This window comes from Engystomops pustulosus, chromosome 8 (assembly GCF_040894005.1).
Source record: "Engystomops pustulosus chromosome 8, aEngPut4.maternal, whole genome shotgun sequence".
Classification (NCBI taxonomy): Eukaryota; Metazoa; Chordata; class Amphibia; order Anura; family Leptodactylidae; genus Engystomops; species Engystomops pustulosus.
The window spans coordinates 114683870-114703929 of NC_092418.1; the positions used below are offsets into that span (position 1 = coordinate 114683870).

Below are 20060 nucleotides of genomic sequence, written 5' to 3' on the forward strand. Positions count from 1 at the left end.
AGACCAAGACTGAACAATGGTTTAAAAAAAGACTAAGTAAAGGAGACCAAGAAAGACCAAAATCTGGAGACCAAGAAAGACCAAACACTGGAGACCAAGAAAGACCAAACACAGGAGACCAAGAAAGACCAAACACTGGAGACCAAGAAAGACCAAACACTGGAGACCAAGAAAGACCAAACACTGGAGACCAAGAAAGACCAAACACTGGAGACCAAGAAAGACCAAACACTGGAGACCAAGAAAGACCAAACACTGGAGACCAAGAAAGACCAAACACTGGAGACCAAGAAAGACCAAACACTGGAGACCAAGAAAGACCAAACACTGGAGACCAAGAAAGACCAAACACTGGAGACCAAGAAAGACCAAACACCGGAGACCAAGAAAGATCAAGCAATGGAGGACAAGAAAGATCAAGCAATGGAGGACAAGAAAGATCAAGCAATGGAGGACAAGAAAGATCAAGCAATGGAGGACAAGAAAGATCAAGCAATGGAGGACAAGAAAGATCAAGCAATGGATGACAAGTAAGATCAAGCAATGGAGGACAAGAAAGATCAAGCAATGGATGACAAGTAAGACAAATCAATAGAGAACAAGAAACCCCAAGAAATAAACCAAGTAATATAGACCAAGAAAGACCAAACAATTGAGGGAAACAAAGACAAAACAGAAAGACTGAAACTTGGAAACTATTAAATAAAAAACAGCGGAAGCCACTAAAATAGGACTAAGTTCTTGGAAACCAAGAAAGCACCAACTATGGAGTCCAGAACATTGGAGAACATGAAAGGCGAACCATGCAGATCAAAATAAATTTAATAATGAAGCCCAAAAAAACATCACACAATGGAGACCCAGAAAGTCTAATGTCCTGTCTACAGAGATTGTGCATCTTGGCGGAGAATATCTGATAAAGTTTTGGAGCGCTATATAGCATTTCATATAGATGGGGTAATTACCATCACCTTGTATCTGCCTCATTTGGGCACAATTACTAAGGGTCCGAATCGTGTTTTTCCGTTGGGTTTGCAGAATTGTATAGTTTTGGCGCATGCGATCGAATTGTGTCGCATTGGTGCCGGCTTGCATGCAACAAAAAACGGGGGGGGGGGGGGGGATTGTGGCGGTAGGGTGTGGCCGTCGGAAAACCCGGCGGATTCGGAAAAACCGCGGTATCTTAAAAAAAAAAGTGTCGCTTGACATGCACTTACATGCACCAGGAATGGGATGATGAACTCCGGCGGACCTCGGCGCAGCAGCGACACCTAGTGGACATCGGGGGAACTACCTTTGTGAATCGCTGGAACACCCGAATCCTCGTCGGAGAACACGCTGCTGGATTGCAACAGGACCGGGTAAGTAAATGAACCCCATTGACTTACTTTGGTCGTAATCACCTTTGCTATGTCTGTTGAAGGATTGGATCACGAGCACCAATGACACCATCACTATGTACTACCCTACCCCCAGCCCATGGAGTGGAACTTTTTGTAATCATTGTGACTTCCAGACTGTGGCATTAGGAATTTTTAAGTAGAATTTCCTATTATGGCAGAAAAGGTTCAGAAGGTGAATATGTGACTTTAAGGACAGAACCTCTTCGTCATAAGTGACTGGAGGAGAGATTGAGCTGTTATGATTCAGGCTGAACATACGGAGGAGCATTTGGTTATCTCATTAGTGAGACATGTAGCGGTACAGCACCACGTGGGATCTCGTTAATCCAACAATATTCATAGAAGAGGCGGCTCAGCGCTGCAAGAAGTCTTCAGCGCACCCTCGGATTAACCTCTTAAAGACCAAGAATGTAAAACAGACACATATACATACCAAAGGGCATCAGCTTCATCCGCTATTTATCGCTGTATCGTGTTTAGGTGCAAAATTCTGTGATGACTGATTGCTTAATAGATCCCTATATTAAGCCAAGGCTCAGATACTAACCCTTTCCTGAGATGGAGAGTTACAGGCGCTGCCAACACTGGGGATCTGATTTATCTGCAAATTGTGGCATTATTTTATGTAATTCGAGGTTATCTCCTGCATGAGACATTTCCTATATAATAATAACAGGGGATGTATTCTATCTTCTAGAATAAGGAGGACCTCTTATCACCTCCGACTCTTTGTATTCCTTAATAAATGTCTTTACCGATTCGGGAGCAGTTGCATCATTTTCTCTAACCCCCCCCACCCCACCACCACCACCGTAGCTGAGCAATCAGTGTAATTAGTTTTTGCACACGATATGCTAATTAGGCTGAATCCTGTCATGTGCTAGAACAGACCTCCCACCTTACAGATGGGAGCCTAATGGACACATTGAGGGCCACAAGTAAAAACAATGATTAATCAGGAACAGTAGAGGGTGGGCAAAAAAAAATCCAACTGTGCCAGAATCGGTGACGTGCCATCTACTAAAGGCTGTGAAGAGGTGTAGTTGGCCCCTACATGGCACTCGGTGTAAGGTAATTACATTGAGCCTCCACTCATCGTCATGATTAAAGGTCATAAATTTATACTTTGATCTTAAACCCAATGATATAACCAGTGGCGTATCTAGAAGCTGAGGGGCCCCAGTGCAAAGTCTGTGCCGGGCCCCCGACTAAATTGTATGTTTTATAGTAATAGCCTTCTCATATGGGAAAGTGACACCATAAGGGCCCCCTAAACCTCTTGGGCCCGGGTGTGATCGCAACCTCTGCACCCCCTCAAGTTACGCCCCTGAATATAACCAAATCATTGGTGTTACTTACCTTTCACCCGCAGCTGACAGGAGGACTCGGAAAGCCCAGCGTGGAACTGTATGATACCGGCATCTTTCTGTGTGACCCCGACCATCACCAAAACGTGGGTCCTCCCAAAACTTTTCACAACTGTCTTATGATCCTCAGACAGGATGTGACCGTCATGGGTCCAACCGACCTGCTCCACTTCACTCTCGGTCTCGGCACAGAAGGCTGCGTTTCCACCTTCGGCAACTTCTAGACGTCTGGGGAGCTTCTTCACAATGGGCCCTGAGCAGGAGACATCATTTATTGGTTATGATACAATAAATCCTTTACTTAAATCTTAAAGGGGCCATAAAACTTTTGCTATTGCTTTCCCGTTTATGCAACAATCTTTCTGAAGTTAGAAACTTAGCTCCAGCCCACAGTCTGACATGTGACTTCCCAAAATGAAGTTCACAGTAGGTGGTTTGGTTGACAAATATGTTGCTCCTTCTCAAATGCTTGGATTTGGGTGTTCATGAATAGATCAGGTACGATTCTTAAAAATGTTCTGAAATTTAAGATGTTAAATAGCATAAATATCAGTGGAATTGGACCTCACCTCTTACTGCGACTTCTGCAATGCTCTGGGCCCCTCTATTGGTCTGGCATACGTAGACCCCATCATCATCTGTCCGGGCCCCTCGGATTATCAGTCGTCTCAAGGTTCCATGTTCCTCCATATGATGTCTCTTTCCAGGATGAAGTCTCTGATCCTCCAGGTACCAGGATGTCCTCGTCCCTTCTGGAACTGAACACTCCAAAATGGCGTCCTGCCCCTCCCTCACGGCTATGTCTCTCAGCGGAGCTGGAAAACATTCTCCTACCTCTGTAAGAGAAAGAGGGGTATATTTGTCACATCTGTTGATTTTGGGGGTCTGATCACTGGGGTGTGGGTGCTGGGACTTTCATTGACCAAGAGAACATTGCTTCATTCACTTTGTCTAGAAACTACTATAGAAGTGAAAGGACCACCGGCCGAACATGTGTACCACCACTCCATACACTCAGGGCACTGGTGGACCCACATTTTCAATATTAATGGTGGTCCTAGTGGTCTTTCCTCCATTAATAAGATATGTATCCTATAGATTCAGATATATGTCATCAATGCAAAGACCCCCATAGACTCTCTTTAGACTATGCCATAAACATGTGAAATCATGAAGAGGCGGGAGCCTTGGCTTCTATGGTTAGGTCACTCATTCCTTTAAATAGAACTACCGTAAGTGGTGAATATTGAGCACATTTACCAGTCTCTTTACCAGGGTGACCGTCACATGTTTATGCCATGCTGAGCAGTGCCCCTATTGTGTGAGCTTCAATCCATGTAAGTAGTCAAGAAATAAGGTGAGCGACAGAAAAATGGACCGATTATAGCACAGAAAGCAATGGTGCAGTCACACACCATCTATGGTGGGGTGGTAGAATATACAGATTTTCCATTAGGGGTTCATTAATTCATCTCTAGCAGTACCACCTACAATGTAGATGGTGGTATGTTTGATAGTTTGTGGACTTGTCCCTTTAAATGATCAAAGCCCACAATAGGGACCCAATAATAACTGGGGTCCCTACTGGTGGTCTTACCAGATGTGCAGGCTGTAGGTGAAAGAGTAGGTTGGAGCCCTGTGCTGTAGGCTCTATGGCTGTCCCATCATCATGATGGTCCTAATGATGTTCCCCATGACTTCCAATATAAGGGTGAGCCCCTATGTCTGGTGCACTTCCCCAGAATAAGGCTGTATTCCTTCACTTGATAATCCAGATAGATCACCCAAGGCACCATGAATTGGAAGCCATAACAATACATTGGGCACCTCTTTCAAATGGGTCCTATCAACTACCGTATCCAAAAATTCTGAAATCTACACCAGATTGCCGGGATGTGCCAACCTCACCTGTCCAACCCTTTTAGGGAATATAACTGCATCCCATCCCAACTATAGGATTACGGGTGCAAGCTCCATATGCCCAGCCCATCAAGATGAGTGATGCCCTCTTTTGATATTACCAATAAATCAAATTGCATTTGGTGTTCCTAGTACATACCTCGTACATGTAACATGACAGCACTGAGCGTGTTTCCAGCTGTGTTTGAGGCACCGCACACATACAAGCCTCGATCTTGTTGGCGACAGAAGAGCACCTTTAGTATGAAGTGCCCATCGCGGTCTTCATAAATGAGAGTTCGGCGCCCGGGACTGACTGCTCGCCCATCTTTGCGCCAGACAATCTCAGGTCTTGGTTTCCCAGTAACCAGACAGCGGAGCTTGGCGTGTTTCCCTTCATTGACTGTAAACACTTTAACCTGAGCTGGGGGGTCCCCTGGAATTGGTTCAGGACCTTGGCGTGGGGTGGGATCCACCAGAAGAACAGCCGCAGCCAAACACTGACCAACAGAATTGGTGGCCCGACACACATAGATTCCAGCATCTGGGGGGCGGACATGATTGATACTCAAGGTGTGACCACCAGGGGACAATTGGTAATGGGATCTATCAAAAATTTCTTCAAGGCCCCTTCCATCTTTTTCCCAACGAATTGTAGGCTCTGGTTTCCCCAAAACTTTGCATGTGAATTCACCACTTTGACCACGGGTTAACCTCTGGGACCTTGGAAGGAGCTGAAAATATGGAGTGAAATCGGGGCCTTCGGTGTGGTGGTCACCACTGTTGGTCATATCCAATAAAGTTGGCTCTTGGGTTGTTTCGATAAAAGGGTCGGTGTTGGAAGACGACACATCGGCCAACCTCGTTGGGGAAAAGGCATCATTTGGTAGAGCGATACGTGGCTCATTGACCATAGTACTGTTGAGTATCACGGTGAGTTTGGCACCGGCATAGCCTTCCCCCGACCAATTACTAGCCCTACACATATAATGGCCCGAATCCTCAAGCCGCAGGTCACTGATGACCAGCTGGTACCAGTCCCCATCTCTCTGAGAGTAGCATCTGTCCCCCAACTCAAGACGGATATTTCCAACTCGTTCCCACAATACACTGGGTGGTGGGTCTCCACTTATACGGCATCTCAGAACGGCATGGGTGCCAATGGGTGCTGTGACTGAACGGGGAAAGCACAGAAAACGTGGAGCGCTCCCCGGCATGTCTAGACCCATGTGCGAGTTGTGAGGCGGGAGGGACAAAGCCGCCATCGACCTGCAAGAACAAAATCACAACAATAAAAACCAGAGAGACAAAATACAGCATCAATTTTTGGACAAACTTTTTGGAATTTCCTGGATTTTTTAGTTTGATGTAAATAATTCTACATTGTATCAGTTTCCTTCACATGCCAAACACAAGTAGTTCCTGAAGAAACCCACTTACTTTAAATAGGATGTGCCCATTCTTACCCCGATGGATGTTGTGACCCATTGGGGGAAATTTATCAGAAGTGTCTGAGGTAAAACAGTTACTAAACAGTGCTAATGGCAACCAATCACAGCTCAGCTTTTATTTTATAAATTGATGTGGGAAAATCAAAGGAGAGCTCTGATTGGTTGCCAAGGGCAACTAGAACAGTTCTGCTCTCAGATACTTATGATAAGTCTCCACCATTGGATCAAGTGTAGATAAAATCTGAAATACAAACTATTACATTGTGACGAACACGACAGCAAACAGATATGTATTTCTAATGTCTATGTATCCAGGACTTGATACAATTGGAACAGAATTTCAGCTGTGAGATACATTAAACAGGACAAGATTTCAGTCTCTGGGTGAAAACAAAGATTCATCTCTATTTAAAGGGAAGGGTCAAATTTAAGAGAACTTTAAAAGAAGCAGAAGTTCCCAGACAGGACTAGTGGACTTGAATTAGGTCTTCTGCACTGAATGATCATCCTACAAGCTCTTACGGACATGCTGGGAGTTGTAGTCCTGCTACAGGTTATAGACTAATGAACCTCACAATCTGATGAAACTCTAAAAGCTAAAAAATTCTGTAGTTCTGGAAGTTGGATTCTGTCCATTAGTTCCGCATTGAAATGGGAAGAAAAAGGGTCGGATTGAAAGTGCCATAAAGTAAGGACTATTCCGTGGGTCCCCTACATATAATGTATAAGAAAGAAGTAACACCGGGGCAGACAGTCACCCCCCCCCCCCCCCCATCTGTCATAACCAGAGGCAGCAGATAACAGAAAGCAATAGCCACAATGAAATCTTTACCTGTAATAATGTCACACTTTCCCTCCCGCTTGGTCTAGTGGACGGTGACTTTGGGGGGGGGTCTTGTGAAGGGTCCTTTGTCCAGGGGTATTGATCGCGTGTGGATGTGAGCCGTGAAGACGCAGAGCAGCTCCTCCTCACCCACAAACAATCCTAATTTTAGTCTCCAGATAAAGTGTTGTAGCAGCTGATTCTGTCATAACCCCCTGAAACACAGGAGCGAAGGAGCTGACGGCCGAGCAGAAAGGGTTGTAATGCAGAAACAGGTGGAAGCTGAGACCCCGGGCATAAACGCCTCCTGGTGGGATCTGTTTCATAGCAAGGAGTGTGTGGCGGCCATGCCAGTGATTGATTGGTACAGATAGGTATGCCGGGGCGTGTGACATGGGTAGAAGATAACGTCATGGTCGGGGCCCCCCTTCCATGTAGTAGATGAATGTCAGCAATGCATTCCTCTCCTATCACTTCCGACATAATCACAGCACTTTACTGTTCTGCCATCCATCACAGCAGCTCCTGCGGGACAGTCCGACACCCCCCTGGGCGAGAACAGGACGGACGGGGACGCAAAAAGATATGCGGCGTGTGGCATGAGCCTGTCCCAGCATGCCGCCTGGCACCGCTCACATACCACGCTTATAATACACCGTATCCCTGATCCAAACCGAATCAAGCGCCCAGATCGTGTAACGCCTAAAACTACAAGTCATCTCCTGTAACCGACCACAGGGGCCAGGGGCAGCGGCCGGGACGCTTATCCCTATCCAAGGATTCCGAAGGCATTATATAAGGCGCCAGTAACCACTGCATTAGTTTGCGACTTAAGCTGGTTCTCTCATGTACGATTTCCACAACAAAAAGTCTTATTTGCAAAGTTTTCCGGCATTATTGTATGTGTAGCTGCTGCAAATCTATGGTACTGGGAATAGGCACTGGATAGAAATTAGTCTACTTCCCCCTCTGGCAGTTGACAATGTGCTCTGTTAGAAAGTATAGGTGTGGGTTCAAGTCCCCGGGTCAATATCTGCAAAGAGTTTGTTTGTTCTCTCCGTGTTTGCATGGGTTTCCTCCGGGTCCTCCGGTTTCCTCCCACACTCCAAAACAGACTGGTAGGTGATTAGATTGTGAGCCCCATTGGGGACAGGGACTGATGTGACAAGTTCTGTGCAGCGCTGCGGAGTCTGTGTGCGCTATATAAATAAAGAATTATTATTATTATGTTTCTTACTTTCCCTGTAGGAGCTTTACAGCCACGTACTGGCCATACTTTGTAAGTAATTGTAAGTCTTCACTGGATTGTTTCATTGTAGGCGAATGGTTTGATTGGTAAGATCTGATCATGTTTATCCCTTGTCAATCATCCTAATACAGAGACATAGAATCTGGTCCCAATGCGTCCAATGTTAATGGTCTGGTCTACAAACTGACACATGCACATGGTAACAAACCCTCAGCTGTGAAGAAAAGGCTGCACCCACCAATGATTGGATGCCAGAATGTTTAATTCACTAACAGTAAGCAGGGGTCTTATAAAGAGGGATTTACTAGAGGGGCAGTTTTTTTGGCAGCCACGTTGTAATAAGGCGGTATGGTTGGCCGTCCAGGGCCCGAGGCCTCTATGGGGCCCATGACCTTCTGAACCAATCGCTAAGTTTGATACTGTCCTATAAAGATAATAAAGAGAAGGACCTACAGGGGTCCTTCCAGGACCTTTGAAGGTCCCAAAGTGGACAGAAGAGACTCCTTTAAAGTAGCTTGATTCCAGTACCATATGAAGTAAATGTCATTAAATAATTAAACTGGTAATGACCCTCAATTTTCATACAGCCCAGAGACCCCGGGCCCCGCCTCTGGTGCCAAGGTGCCAGGGTGCCCCTCCTGAGGGGTGGTGGTACCTATGCATCCTCAAATACAAGAAGCTTCAGGGAATGGGGAGGGAGCTGGGGGGTTGCAGCTGCCATTCCCAAAAATACCGCACTGATGACACAGTAGAGGGTCCGTCTGCCTATTCAAAGCCTCAGCCCTATGTATAGATTCCCAGGTAACCTGAGACCGGCCATGAAACGTGCCCCGAAACCGAGGAAAAAGGGAGCGACCTCTGCTAACGCCCCATGAAGTGACCCGACAAAGACCTCTCTCTCCTAGACTGCACCCAGGGGAGCGGGGAGGTGATCCTAAAAATACGCAGCAGGACCCCCGGAGAGCGAGCGTCTGACCTCATGGAAATTCCCTATATAGATTTCAGAGAATCACGGAGCACTTCCCGGAGCCCCCCATATGGATCCACTATGATGATAATAACCACCCTATAGGGGGAGGGCTCCCCTGCGGGCATTGGGTCCTCTTTCTTTTTATGTATGTATCACTTTTTGGGAAAGCTGGGTGACAGTCATTAAATCAGGTGAATAATGGGAGCTGAACTGCAGTGACACAGCTTGGCCACTATACAGAGAATGGCGCTGGTGAGGTATTAAAGGTTCCTACTATCTTATATTATAGCCGCTTAGGAGCCACTTTCCCTCTCCACTAACAGCCTGGAATCCAATGAATTCATGTCCGGACAAGGGGAAAATTAGAGGTTAAGTGGCGCTTTTACCAGCTAAGTGTCATAGATAAGAGACCCTATACTGTGTTCAAGAGGCCACGTCCTGTGCCCCCCACTCCTCCCGTCACAAGATTTAAGATGACTGGACCAGCCCAGGCTGACGAGGGGTTAAACGATGGTCTCCAGAGGCCAGAAAGGATCAGGGGTGTCCAAAATGAAATGTCCCTGATATAGTGCAACGAAGGACGCTCGGGGTGCTGCCACCTCCTGCTCATGTGCGGTACTGCAACAAAAAAAAATAAATATAAATTAATAAATACAACAATTAGCAAATATTTATTATAAATATTGATTAAAAAATGGATATTACTGGGACCATTTTAGTCAAAGGGAGTCATACTATCAGGACAAAACCTCTCCAAATCATTAGGACAAAAATAGTGGATGGGGGACTCTGCTCAGGGTTTCTCTGTCACTTAAAGGAAATTTACCATGATAAACCGGGGACATTACTCATAGATCCAGGCACCGGGACTGTGGGATCTTCTTATATGTGTTATCCATGGTTATTCCTTCCTTCTAAAATCAACATTTAGAATTATGCTAATGAGCTAGAAGGACTCTGGAGTGGGTTACCAGAGCCTCTCGTTGTGTAGTTTCACAGGCTGTTACAGTGTCTCGCCCTTCCCCCTGACTTCCCTCTGACTGCTGTAATCTCACACAGTGTAAGGGGGAAAGTGCTCCTGTACAGTGCAGGGTTGGCCCCAGGTATCAGTAGGCCCCTGGGTGACACAGCCTCAGTGGGCCCCTTAGCAGTGAACTCACGTGGTGGCATTAAAAATTCAGAAACTAAATGTCCCTAAAATGTCCCAAAATCTTCTGTTCCCTAAATATTCCCTTGTTTATCATCCCAAACAGCCCCCTCATGGTTATTTTATAAATAGCCCCCCTCACCCCCTATGGATTCTTTATGTACGGCCTTATGTGGGACCCCATCCCCAGCAGCTCTGGGTCCCCGCATGTGCCCAGGAATGCCCTGTGCTGGTGCGGGCCCTAGTACAGTGTAACAGCCTGTGAAGCTACAGCATGGAGCGGCCCTGGTAAAAACCCCTGGAGCCTCTCAGGCTTATTAGCATAATTTTAAAAGTTGATTTTAGAAGAAAGGAGGCCATGAATAACAAATATAAGAAGATTTCTGCAGTCACGGTTTGAAAACTTTGGGGTTCCAAGCCAAACCATCCCCCTTCCTCCCCAGGACTGGTCACTGCAGATAAATACAGGGGTATTGGGACACCTGCAAGGTGTTAGGTACAAAGAAAATAGTAAATCACACTTTTTGTACTGCATCAGACTAATTGAAGCAAAGCGAATGGGGAACCATAGAAACAAATGATGAGGTTAAAGTAGGTCAAGAGTTTGCGGAGTACAGACACACAATGTACGAGGGGATAATAGACCGCAGACTAAGGAGACAAGTGCTGGAGGATCATACACATACACAGGAGCAAGGTTATTAGTTTCACCCTTCCATACACGTGCAAAAGGAGGATACTCAGGTATAGCCACTAGAGGGCGCACTTGATCACTGAGGTAATAGGGGGGGGGGGGGATTTGCTGACAATGCAGTTCAAGGGCAGCAGCTTCTCCAAGCTTCATCACAGCCGCTGTGATCCGATAATAGCGAGAAATGTTTTATATACCAGTGGCAAAGGTCATGGGTATTACAGTATAATATGAGCCTTATTGGCAGCAGACTGGGGGTAGAGGGGTGTTAGATGTTTTAAGTGACTGATGTATTAATTGGGAATCATTGATTGCATCATGTAAATGTCCACATCTCCGGATTAGCCACTTACCAAAGGGAAAATATTTTACCAGCACAAGTATCATAGATCTATTCTGAGCCAAGAAATCCCAAAATATTCATCACCACTGAGTACAGAGGACACCAGAGCCTGTGCATGACAATCACAAAACTACAGGAGGAGCCGTCTATAGTGCTCAATGTCTACTACTACGGATATAATACTACCCCTACTGTATCATATATTGTATCACCTACTGAATATAACTACTATAATACTGCCCCCTATGTACAAGAATATAACTACTATAATACTGCCCCCTATGTACAGGAATATAACTACTATAATACTGCCCCCTATGTACAGGAATATAACTACTATAATACTGCCCCCTATGTACAGGAATATAACTACTATAATACTGCCCTCTATGTACAGGAATATAACTACTATAATACTGCCCTCTATGTACAAGAATATAACTACTATAATACTGCCCCTATGTACAGGAATATAACTACTATAATACTGCCCCCTATGTACAGGAATATAACTACTATAATACTGCCCTCTATGTACAGGAATATAACTACTATAATACTGCCCCCTATGTACAAGAATATAACTACTATAATACTGCCCCCTATGTACAAGAATATAACTACTATAATACTGCCCCCTATGTACAAGAATATAACTACTATAATACTACCACCTATGTACAGGAATATAACTACTATAATACTGCCCCCTATGTACAAGAATATAACTACTATAATACTGCCCCCTATGTACAAGAATATAACTACTATAATACTGCCCCCTATGTACAAGAATATAACTACTATAATACTGCCTCCTATGTACAGGAATATAACTACTATAATACTGCCCCTATGTACAGGAATATAACTACTATAATACTGCCCCCTATGTACAGGAATATAACTACTATAATACTGCCCCCTATGTACAGGAATATAACTACTATAATACTGCCCCCTATGTACAGGAATATAACTACTATAATACTGCCCCCTATGTACAGGAATATAATTACTATAATACTGCCCCTATGTACAGGAATATAACTACTATAATACTGGCCCCTATGTACAGGAATATAACTACTATAATACTGCCCCCTATGTACAAGAATATAACTACTATAATACTGCCCCCTATGTACAGGAATATAACTACTATAATACTTCCCCCTATGTACAGGAATATAACTACTATAATACTTCCCCCTATGTACAGGAATATAATTACTATAATACTGCCCCTATGTACAGGAATATAACTACTATAATACTGCCCCCTATGTACAAGAATATAACTACTATAATACTGCCCCCTATGTACAAGAATATAACTACTATAATACTGCCCCCTATGTACAAGAATATAACTACTATAATACTGCCCCCTATGTACAGGAATATAACTACTATAATACGGCCCCCTATGTACAAGAATATAACTACTATAATACTGCTCCCTATGTACAGGAATATAACTACTATAATACTGCCCCCTATGTACAAGGATATAACTACTATAATACTGCCCCCTATGTACAAGAATATAACTACTATAATACTGCCCCCTATGTACAAGAATATAACTACTATAATACTGCCCCCTATGTACAGGAATATAACTACTATAATACTGCCCCCTATGTACAGGAATATAACTACTATAATCCTGCCCCCTATGTACAAGAATATAACTACTATAATACTGCCCCCTATGTACAGGAATATAACTACTATAATACTGCCCCCTATGTACAGGAATATAACTACTATAATACTGCCCCCTATGTACAGGAATATAACTACTATAATACTGCCTCCTATGTACAAGAATATAACTACTATAATACTGCCCCCTATGTACAGGAATATAACTACTATAATACGGCCCCCTATGTACAAGAATATAACTACTATAATACTGCTCCCTATGTACAAGAATATAACTACTATAATACTGCCCCCTATGTGCAACATCCCCCACCGGGGCCTAGCCTTTTCTTGGGGCCTGGAGACAGCCGGGGCCCGCAGTACCTGAGTGGCTGGCGGTTGCGGCCTAAGCACGCTTGTGTCACGGTGCTTGGTATGGGGAACCGGAGGGCTGTCCTACAGCCTGGCAGGTCTCCAGCAGGGTGGTGTTGGCAAGAAATGATGAGGGAGAGGCTGCTATAGCGGATCTCCCTGGGGCAACCCTTTGGTGTCTAGAGTATGAGTCTCTGTGTGGTGGACAGGGTGCCCGTGATGGTGACAGCCGGAGTAGCAGGGACCAGACGGAGGCAGAGGTTGAACAGAAACACTTACAGTTCTTTATTGGAACCGACAGGAACTTCAGCAACGTGCCTTTAACAGAGTGATGGAGTACTGAGATGCTTTTGGAGGAAGCCACAGGAGGGATTCTCTCCAGCCTGGATGCAGGGGCAGACTGGGAGGTAGCTGTGTCCTAATAGGAAGCTTCAGCTCGTCCTGGAGTGCTTCAGGTATCACCCTTGAAGGTAGGATGATACCCCTTTCCTCACTATACTAGCTAATCTATTAGCTCCACTCTTCAGAGACAGGGGCTAAGCTCTTCCTGCTCTTATCTGGTATGCTGGCTGACTAGATCTCTAGCTGGTGTCCTGCAGACCCTCAGGTCTGACCAGGACTGGTCTCTTCTCCCTTCTGGGAGAGACTGCTCTCCTCTCTCTCCTGAGAGAGACTCCTCTAGAACATTCCTGGCCAGGGGTTTTATTATCTCCCCTTGGTCAGGTGGTGGCAGCTCCTCCAATCACATCTCAGCTTACAGAGGACAAGATATAATACAAGACATTGGATGATAGGTTTATACACATCTTGCATCATACACAAAGTTAACTTTTGCCTTGCCAGACAGGATTAACCACTGCAATGTCCCCTGTGTTATGTGATGACATGCTGTGGGGCTTATTCGCAAGCACTCCTTCGCCATTGCATCGGCGAGGGTGTTGCATATGTACAAGAATATAACTACTATAATACTGCCCCCTATGTGCAAGAATATAACTACTATAATACTGCCCCCTATGTACAGGAATATAACTACTATAATACTGCCCCCTATGTACAAGGATATAACTACTATAATACTGCCCCCTATGTACAAGAATATAACTACTATAATACTGCCCCCTATGTACAAGAATATAACTACTATAATACTGCCCCCTATGTACAAGAATATAACTACTATAATACTTCCCCCTATGTACAGGAATATAACTACTATAATACTGCCCCCTATGTACAGGAATATAACTACTATAATACTGCCCCCTATGTACAGGAATATAACTACTATAATACTGCCCCCTATGTACAGGAATATAACTACTATAATACTGCCCCCTATGTACAGAAATATAACTACTATAATACTGCCCCTATGTACAGGAATATAACTACTATAATACTGCCCCCTATGTACAGGAATATAACTACTATAATACTGCCCCCTATGTACAGGAATATAATTACTATAATACTGCCACCTATGTACAAGAATATAACTACTATAATACTGCCCCCTATGTACAAGAATATAACTACTATAATACTGCCCCCTATGTACAAGAATATAACTACTATAATACTGCCCCCTATGTACAAGAATATAACTACAATAATACTGCCCTCTTGCTGGGAGGTTGTGTGTGAGCAGAGCTCCTGAAGTCTCCTAATGCCTGGAGATAGCCCAGGGCGGGGCCACCCTGGGTGGGGAACTTCCCCAAGCAAGGCCCAGGCTCCAAGGCCTTCTCTGGGAGGAAACTCTCAGACACCAAAAACTGAGGATGCAAATCCTAAAGTGAAGTCTGTGAGTAAGGTGCAGAATGTCAGTGGCTCCAGTACAGCTGGAGTTTGTGAGAGAAAGAAGGTGAATGTTTTGGAAAAGCAAGAAGCAGCAGTGAGTTCCAGTCTGGTGAAACCATCTCCCAGTGTTAATGTGCAGCAAAAAGCAGTGAGTGAGACCAGAGCGCTGGGTCAGGCAGCAGGGAAAGGTGTGCAGGAGCAGAGGCAGCCTCCATTACAGGCCTCAGCTGTGCCCTCTACACCTCCATCATCCAGGCACAGGAGGACATCTCTAGAGCGCCAGACTATCTTGGAGAACCTGCAACAGTCTGTATTCATCCGGCCTGAGAGAACCAGGTCTGGGAGTGGAGGTAACAAGACTGTAAGATCTGTGGAGACCGAGGTGAGACCAGCAGGGAGGCCTCAAGCTGCCACCAGCGCTGTCACTGGCAGGAAAGTGGGACCCAGTCCCCATGATGGACAATGTTATCCCCCAGTAGTGACAGCCGCAGCGCGCCAGAGCCCACCAGCGGCACAGAGGCCCGGACCCAGCAGCAAGTCATTACCCTCAGCATGTAACCAACCTGCAGCCTCTCCCAGTCCTGTGGCTGAGCGTGCACCTGCAGCCTCTCCCAGTCCTGTGGCTGAGCGTGCACCTGAGCTCCACCTCGCTGATCAGATCCCAGCGCTCGTGAAAAGACTGGAGAAGCTAAAGGAGCAAAAACTGCTGCTGCAGAAAAACATCGACTGCGCTTACAAGCTGAAGGCAGCGAATCCTGAGAGACACGAGCTCCTGGACAAGAAACTGGCCACACTGGCCAAGCAGCTCGCAGACAACATCACCCAAACTGAGGCAGTCCTGGAGCAGATGGGACCCCTGGCAGAGACCTTCAGGAATCAGGAGCGCTTCCAGGCACAGAAACATGGAGGACCATCATATCCTGCACCCGTGACCTGCCCTGATGTCGTCCAGCAGACCCAAGTAAAGCCAATACTGCAGCCGCAACATTCCCCTACCACAGAGCCAGTGATCAGCCACTTACAGCAGAGGCACTACAAGTCCCAGCAGCCTGCAATCTGCAGCAAGAACAGAGACACCTGACTGATGGTGATGGTGCAGTGCAAGCACCACAAGACTCAGATGACATCTCCTCGCAGAAAGACTGTAGAGACGTTCCTGAAGGTAACACTGCAGCAGCGCAGCAGAGCTCCCAGGTGACACCAGAGCAGGACAATCAGGACTCTGCTGTGCCTGTTACTGACTCTGCTGATCCTAATGTTACAGACTCTGTTGGTCCTAATGTGTCTGATACTGCTGATATGTCTGTGGTTATTGCTGCCAATGTCTGTGATATAACTAATCCCTGTATTGATACCTCCGTGTTTGATAATATTCCAACAGAAGGGGCTTCACCATCTGTCTGGGATGTTGTTATAGAGCAGTCAGAGCAGTGTATGGAGGCTGGGGACATGGAGGCTGATGGTGGGGAGGAGGTAGAGCAGTCCAGTGCTCAGGACTTTCCTCCATTAGTTCCTGATGGTGGCGCAGACCCCCCTGTTTCAGGTGCTCAGCAGCGCCCCCAGTCACAGCGTGGTACCGGTCCTGATCAGGCCTCCTCTGGTAACGCCTGGAGCCGGGGTGCACCATCTTTTTCATCTGGCTCACATTACACCGGTCAGGCGTTTAAGAGGAGGAACGTGGTTAGGTTTAAGCACAAAGGGGCCAAGGAAGACCTACCTGACCGGAGGTTTGTTGTGAGATCTCTGCTATGTGACCAGATGGGTTTCTCGCCAAGTGACATCCTGGCAGTTATAAATCTCCCGGACCGCCTAGGATATGACGTGAGCTTTAAGTTAATGTGTAACTTGGACCGGTTTTGGTCCATCTTCCCCAGGTTTAGGGATGCTGAGGGGTGGAATAAATTCAGCTTCATCCCCATCTCTAGACCTGGTCAGGTTACCGTCACAGTCATCTTCTGGAATGAAGCTGTGCCCCCGCAGGATATTGTGCTCTGGCTCAGGAGACACTGTGACCTCATGTCAGAGCTCACTAAGACCCGGGATGAGGACGGGATCTGGACAGGAGGGTGGAAGGTCCTGGTGAGGTTACGACAATACAACAACATAACCCAGCACCTGCCCAACTCCTTTTTCATTGGTCGTGAGAAGGGGGTATGCTTCTATCAAGGTCAGCCCTGCAGATGCTTCAAGTGTGGTAGGGTCGGTCACATCGCCAGTAATTGCTCTGTGGTCAAGTGCAGCCTTTGTGGGGACATTGGTCATGTGAGTGCGGATTGCCAGAACATCCGGTGTAATCTGTGTGGAAAGATGGGGCATGCCCACAGGGATTGTCCTAATGCGTGGCATAACATCTGTAAGACCTTCCCTGATGAAGATGTACTGGCAGGGGCAGATGACCTGGGGGAGGAGGAGGCTTTGGTTTCAGGGTCAGCTCAGGTTGGGCCAGAACCTCAGTGCGTTGAAAATTATATCATACCAGACCAGCCTCAAATAAACACCATACCAGAACCAGACCAGCCTCAGATTAAAACCACACCAGTACCAGACCAGTCCCAAACAAAAATCATTGAGGGGAACATGCAGGTTGTCCAGCAGGTTGTACCACCCTCAGTGCCCATTCCTTCTCCAGCACCAACTTCTACAAAGAGAAGGAAAAAGGATACATCTAGCCGAAAGCCAGAGGGTGAGTGGACCACTGTCCAAAAATCATCTAGGATGAGGGTGGATAGAACGGCAGATGTGACAATGACCGTAAATAGATTCAGTGTGTTGTCAGAGTCAGATGCGGAGGAAGAACTAGAACGTGAATTGCAGAGAATGGTAGCAGAATATGAGGATGAGCCAGATATAGATCCCCCATCCAAACGGAGACCTCAGGCAGTAGGGCCAGAATCTGAATCCGATATGGAGACGGGTGGTCAGCAGGAGGGCTCGGACTCAGACTTATGATGATGGGGTTACTCTCTCTGCTTCTTCTTATGGCTCTAATGGCGGATTTTCAACTAAAAGTAATCTCGACTAATGTAAATAGCATTAGGGCAAGGAAGAAAAGACATGCAGTGTATGAACATCTCCAATATCTGGACGCTGATGTCTTTTTCTTACAGGAGACTCATCTCAACAGTCTTAGTCACTTAAGAGAAGCAGAGAGGGAATGGCGCTCAGGTCCATCCTTCTGGTCGCTGTCTGTGGAGCCTTGTGCCGGGGTCTCCATACTGTTTAATACACGCGATGTCACCCTACATAGACTTACTGAGGTATTGATGGGAAGATGTCTGGTGCTGGAGGTTACCATCCGAGGTAGGAGGCTCCGACTTATTAATATCTATGGTCCGCAGACAGTGACTGAAAGGGTAAATCTGTTTCATGAGGTAAAACCCTATCTCTTTACATCTGTGCCTGTAATCATGACGGGTGACTTTAATGCCACCAGAGCATCTACTGATCGATCCAGTGGTAGACCTCTCACCAGGGACTCCAAGGTCTTGAATGCTATAATCTCGCAGTCAGGTCTATCGGATGTGTTTGTGCAGGGTGGTAGGAAACCCAAATTTACCTACTCCTGTGCTGGAAGATCTAGCCGGATAGACTTGGCGCTGGTGAGTCCTATGAAGGTCATAGGAGAGAGGAGCGAAAAGTGTGTTCCCTATTCAGATCACCTTGCCTTATATTTCTGCTTGGGTGCTAGTGAGCGGCCTGATATGGGAAGAGGGTTATGGAGACTTAACTCTAGTCTCTTGGAAGAAGGTTTTGTCCAGGAACATGTCCATTCTCTTCTACAGGGTGAAATGGAGAGAGTGGATTTCTATAACCACATATCTGACTGGTGGGAGGACGTCAAGGAGGAGATCCGGTCCCTCTTAAAGAGACTTCAGTAAAGAAGGGGAAGAGTAAGTACAGCCAGTATCTCAAGCTGTGGAGAGAATTGGAGTCACTCTATTCGGTGGGCGGGGATGAAAAACAAAAAATCGACCGACTGAAATCTGAAATAAAGCAGTATCAGTACAGCCGCTACACGTCCCTGGTTGTGGAGCGCGACTATGGAAACTTAGTCACGCCTTATCCATATGAGAGTTGCCGGGAACGTGTGGCTAAGAAATCAATCACAGGTCTCACTGATCTCGGGAGGGTATCCTGGGGGTGGTGAGATCCTACTATGCTGAGTTATTTCAGAAGAAGGTTTTGGACAAAGACAAAATGGCTCAATTCTTGGAGGCAACTCCAGGCCCTGACACTAAAGATTTGGATTTTTCTCCTTTGACAGCAGGAATAACAGAGGAGGAGGTTAAAGAGGCCATTGATAAGTTACATCTGAAGAAGGCACCAGGTCCTGATGGTATAACATGTGAATTCTACAAGAAGTTCAGAGACCTCTTGGCCCCGATCCTTGTGGATGTGTTTACTAACTATCTAGAAAATCACCTGATGCCTCCATCCATGAGAGTGTCCTCCCTTATTCTGCTGTCCAATGGAAAGGAGCCTAGTGACATCAAGAACTGGAGGCCGATCGCCCTCTTGAATGTCGACAGGAAGATTCTGGCAAAAATTCTATTTTCTAGGTTAGTCTGTTTGTCCCCGGCACTGTTGGCAGGCTCTCAGTACGGCACAGTAAGAGGGCGGAACATCTCTGCAGCAGTCATCTCGATAAGGGAGATGTTTGAGAGATGTAAAGCTCTGAGGTGTGGGAGATATGTTGTAGGTCTGGACCAGGCTAAAGCCTTTGACAGGGTTGATCACGATTATCTATGTGCCTCTTTGTCAAAGTACGGTATTCCGGGAGAATTTATAGATTGGCTGAGAACTTTGTACAGAGAGGCGAAGAGCTTTCCTCTGATCAATGGTTGGCAGGGGGACACTTTTGAAGTAGAGGCGGGGGTGCGACAAGGTTGTCC

At 46.0% G+C, this 20060-nt stretch overlaps 1 protein-coding gene across 2 annotated transcripts in view; it reads right to left on the bottom strand.

Annotated features, from left to right (window-relative positions):
- Window positions 1-7436, bottom strand: part of OBSL1 (obscurin like cytoskeletal adaptor 1) — a 43810-nt gene extending 36374 nt beyond the window's left edge. The window contains exons 1-4 of one of the 2 annotated variants that reach the window (XM_072122293.1): window positions 6953-7436; window positions 4830-5938; window positions 3340-3606; window positions 2763-3023 (exon numbers count right to left, since the gene is read on the bottom strand). In XM_072122293.1, the coding sequence (XP_071978394.1) occupies window positions 2763-3023; window positions 3340-3606; window positions 4830-5934 (1633 nt within the window). In that variant the 5' untranslated portion in view covers window positions 5935-5938; window positions 6953-7436. The remainder of the gene's footprint in view (window positions 1-2762; window positions 3024-3339; window positions 3607-4829; window positions 5939-6952) is intronic. The other variant, XM_072122294.1, reaches the window with a different exon arrangement.
- Between the last annotated feature and the right edge of the window lie 12624 nt (window positions 7437-20060).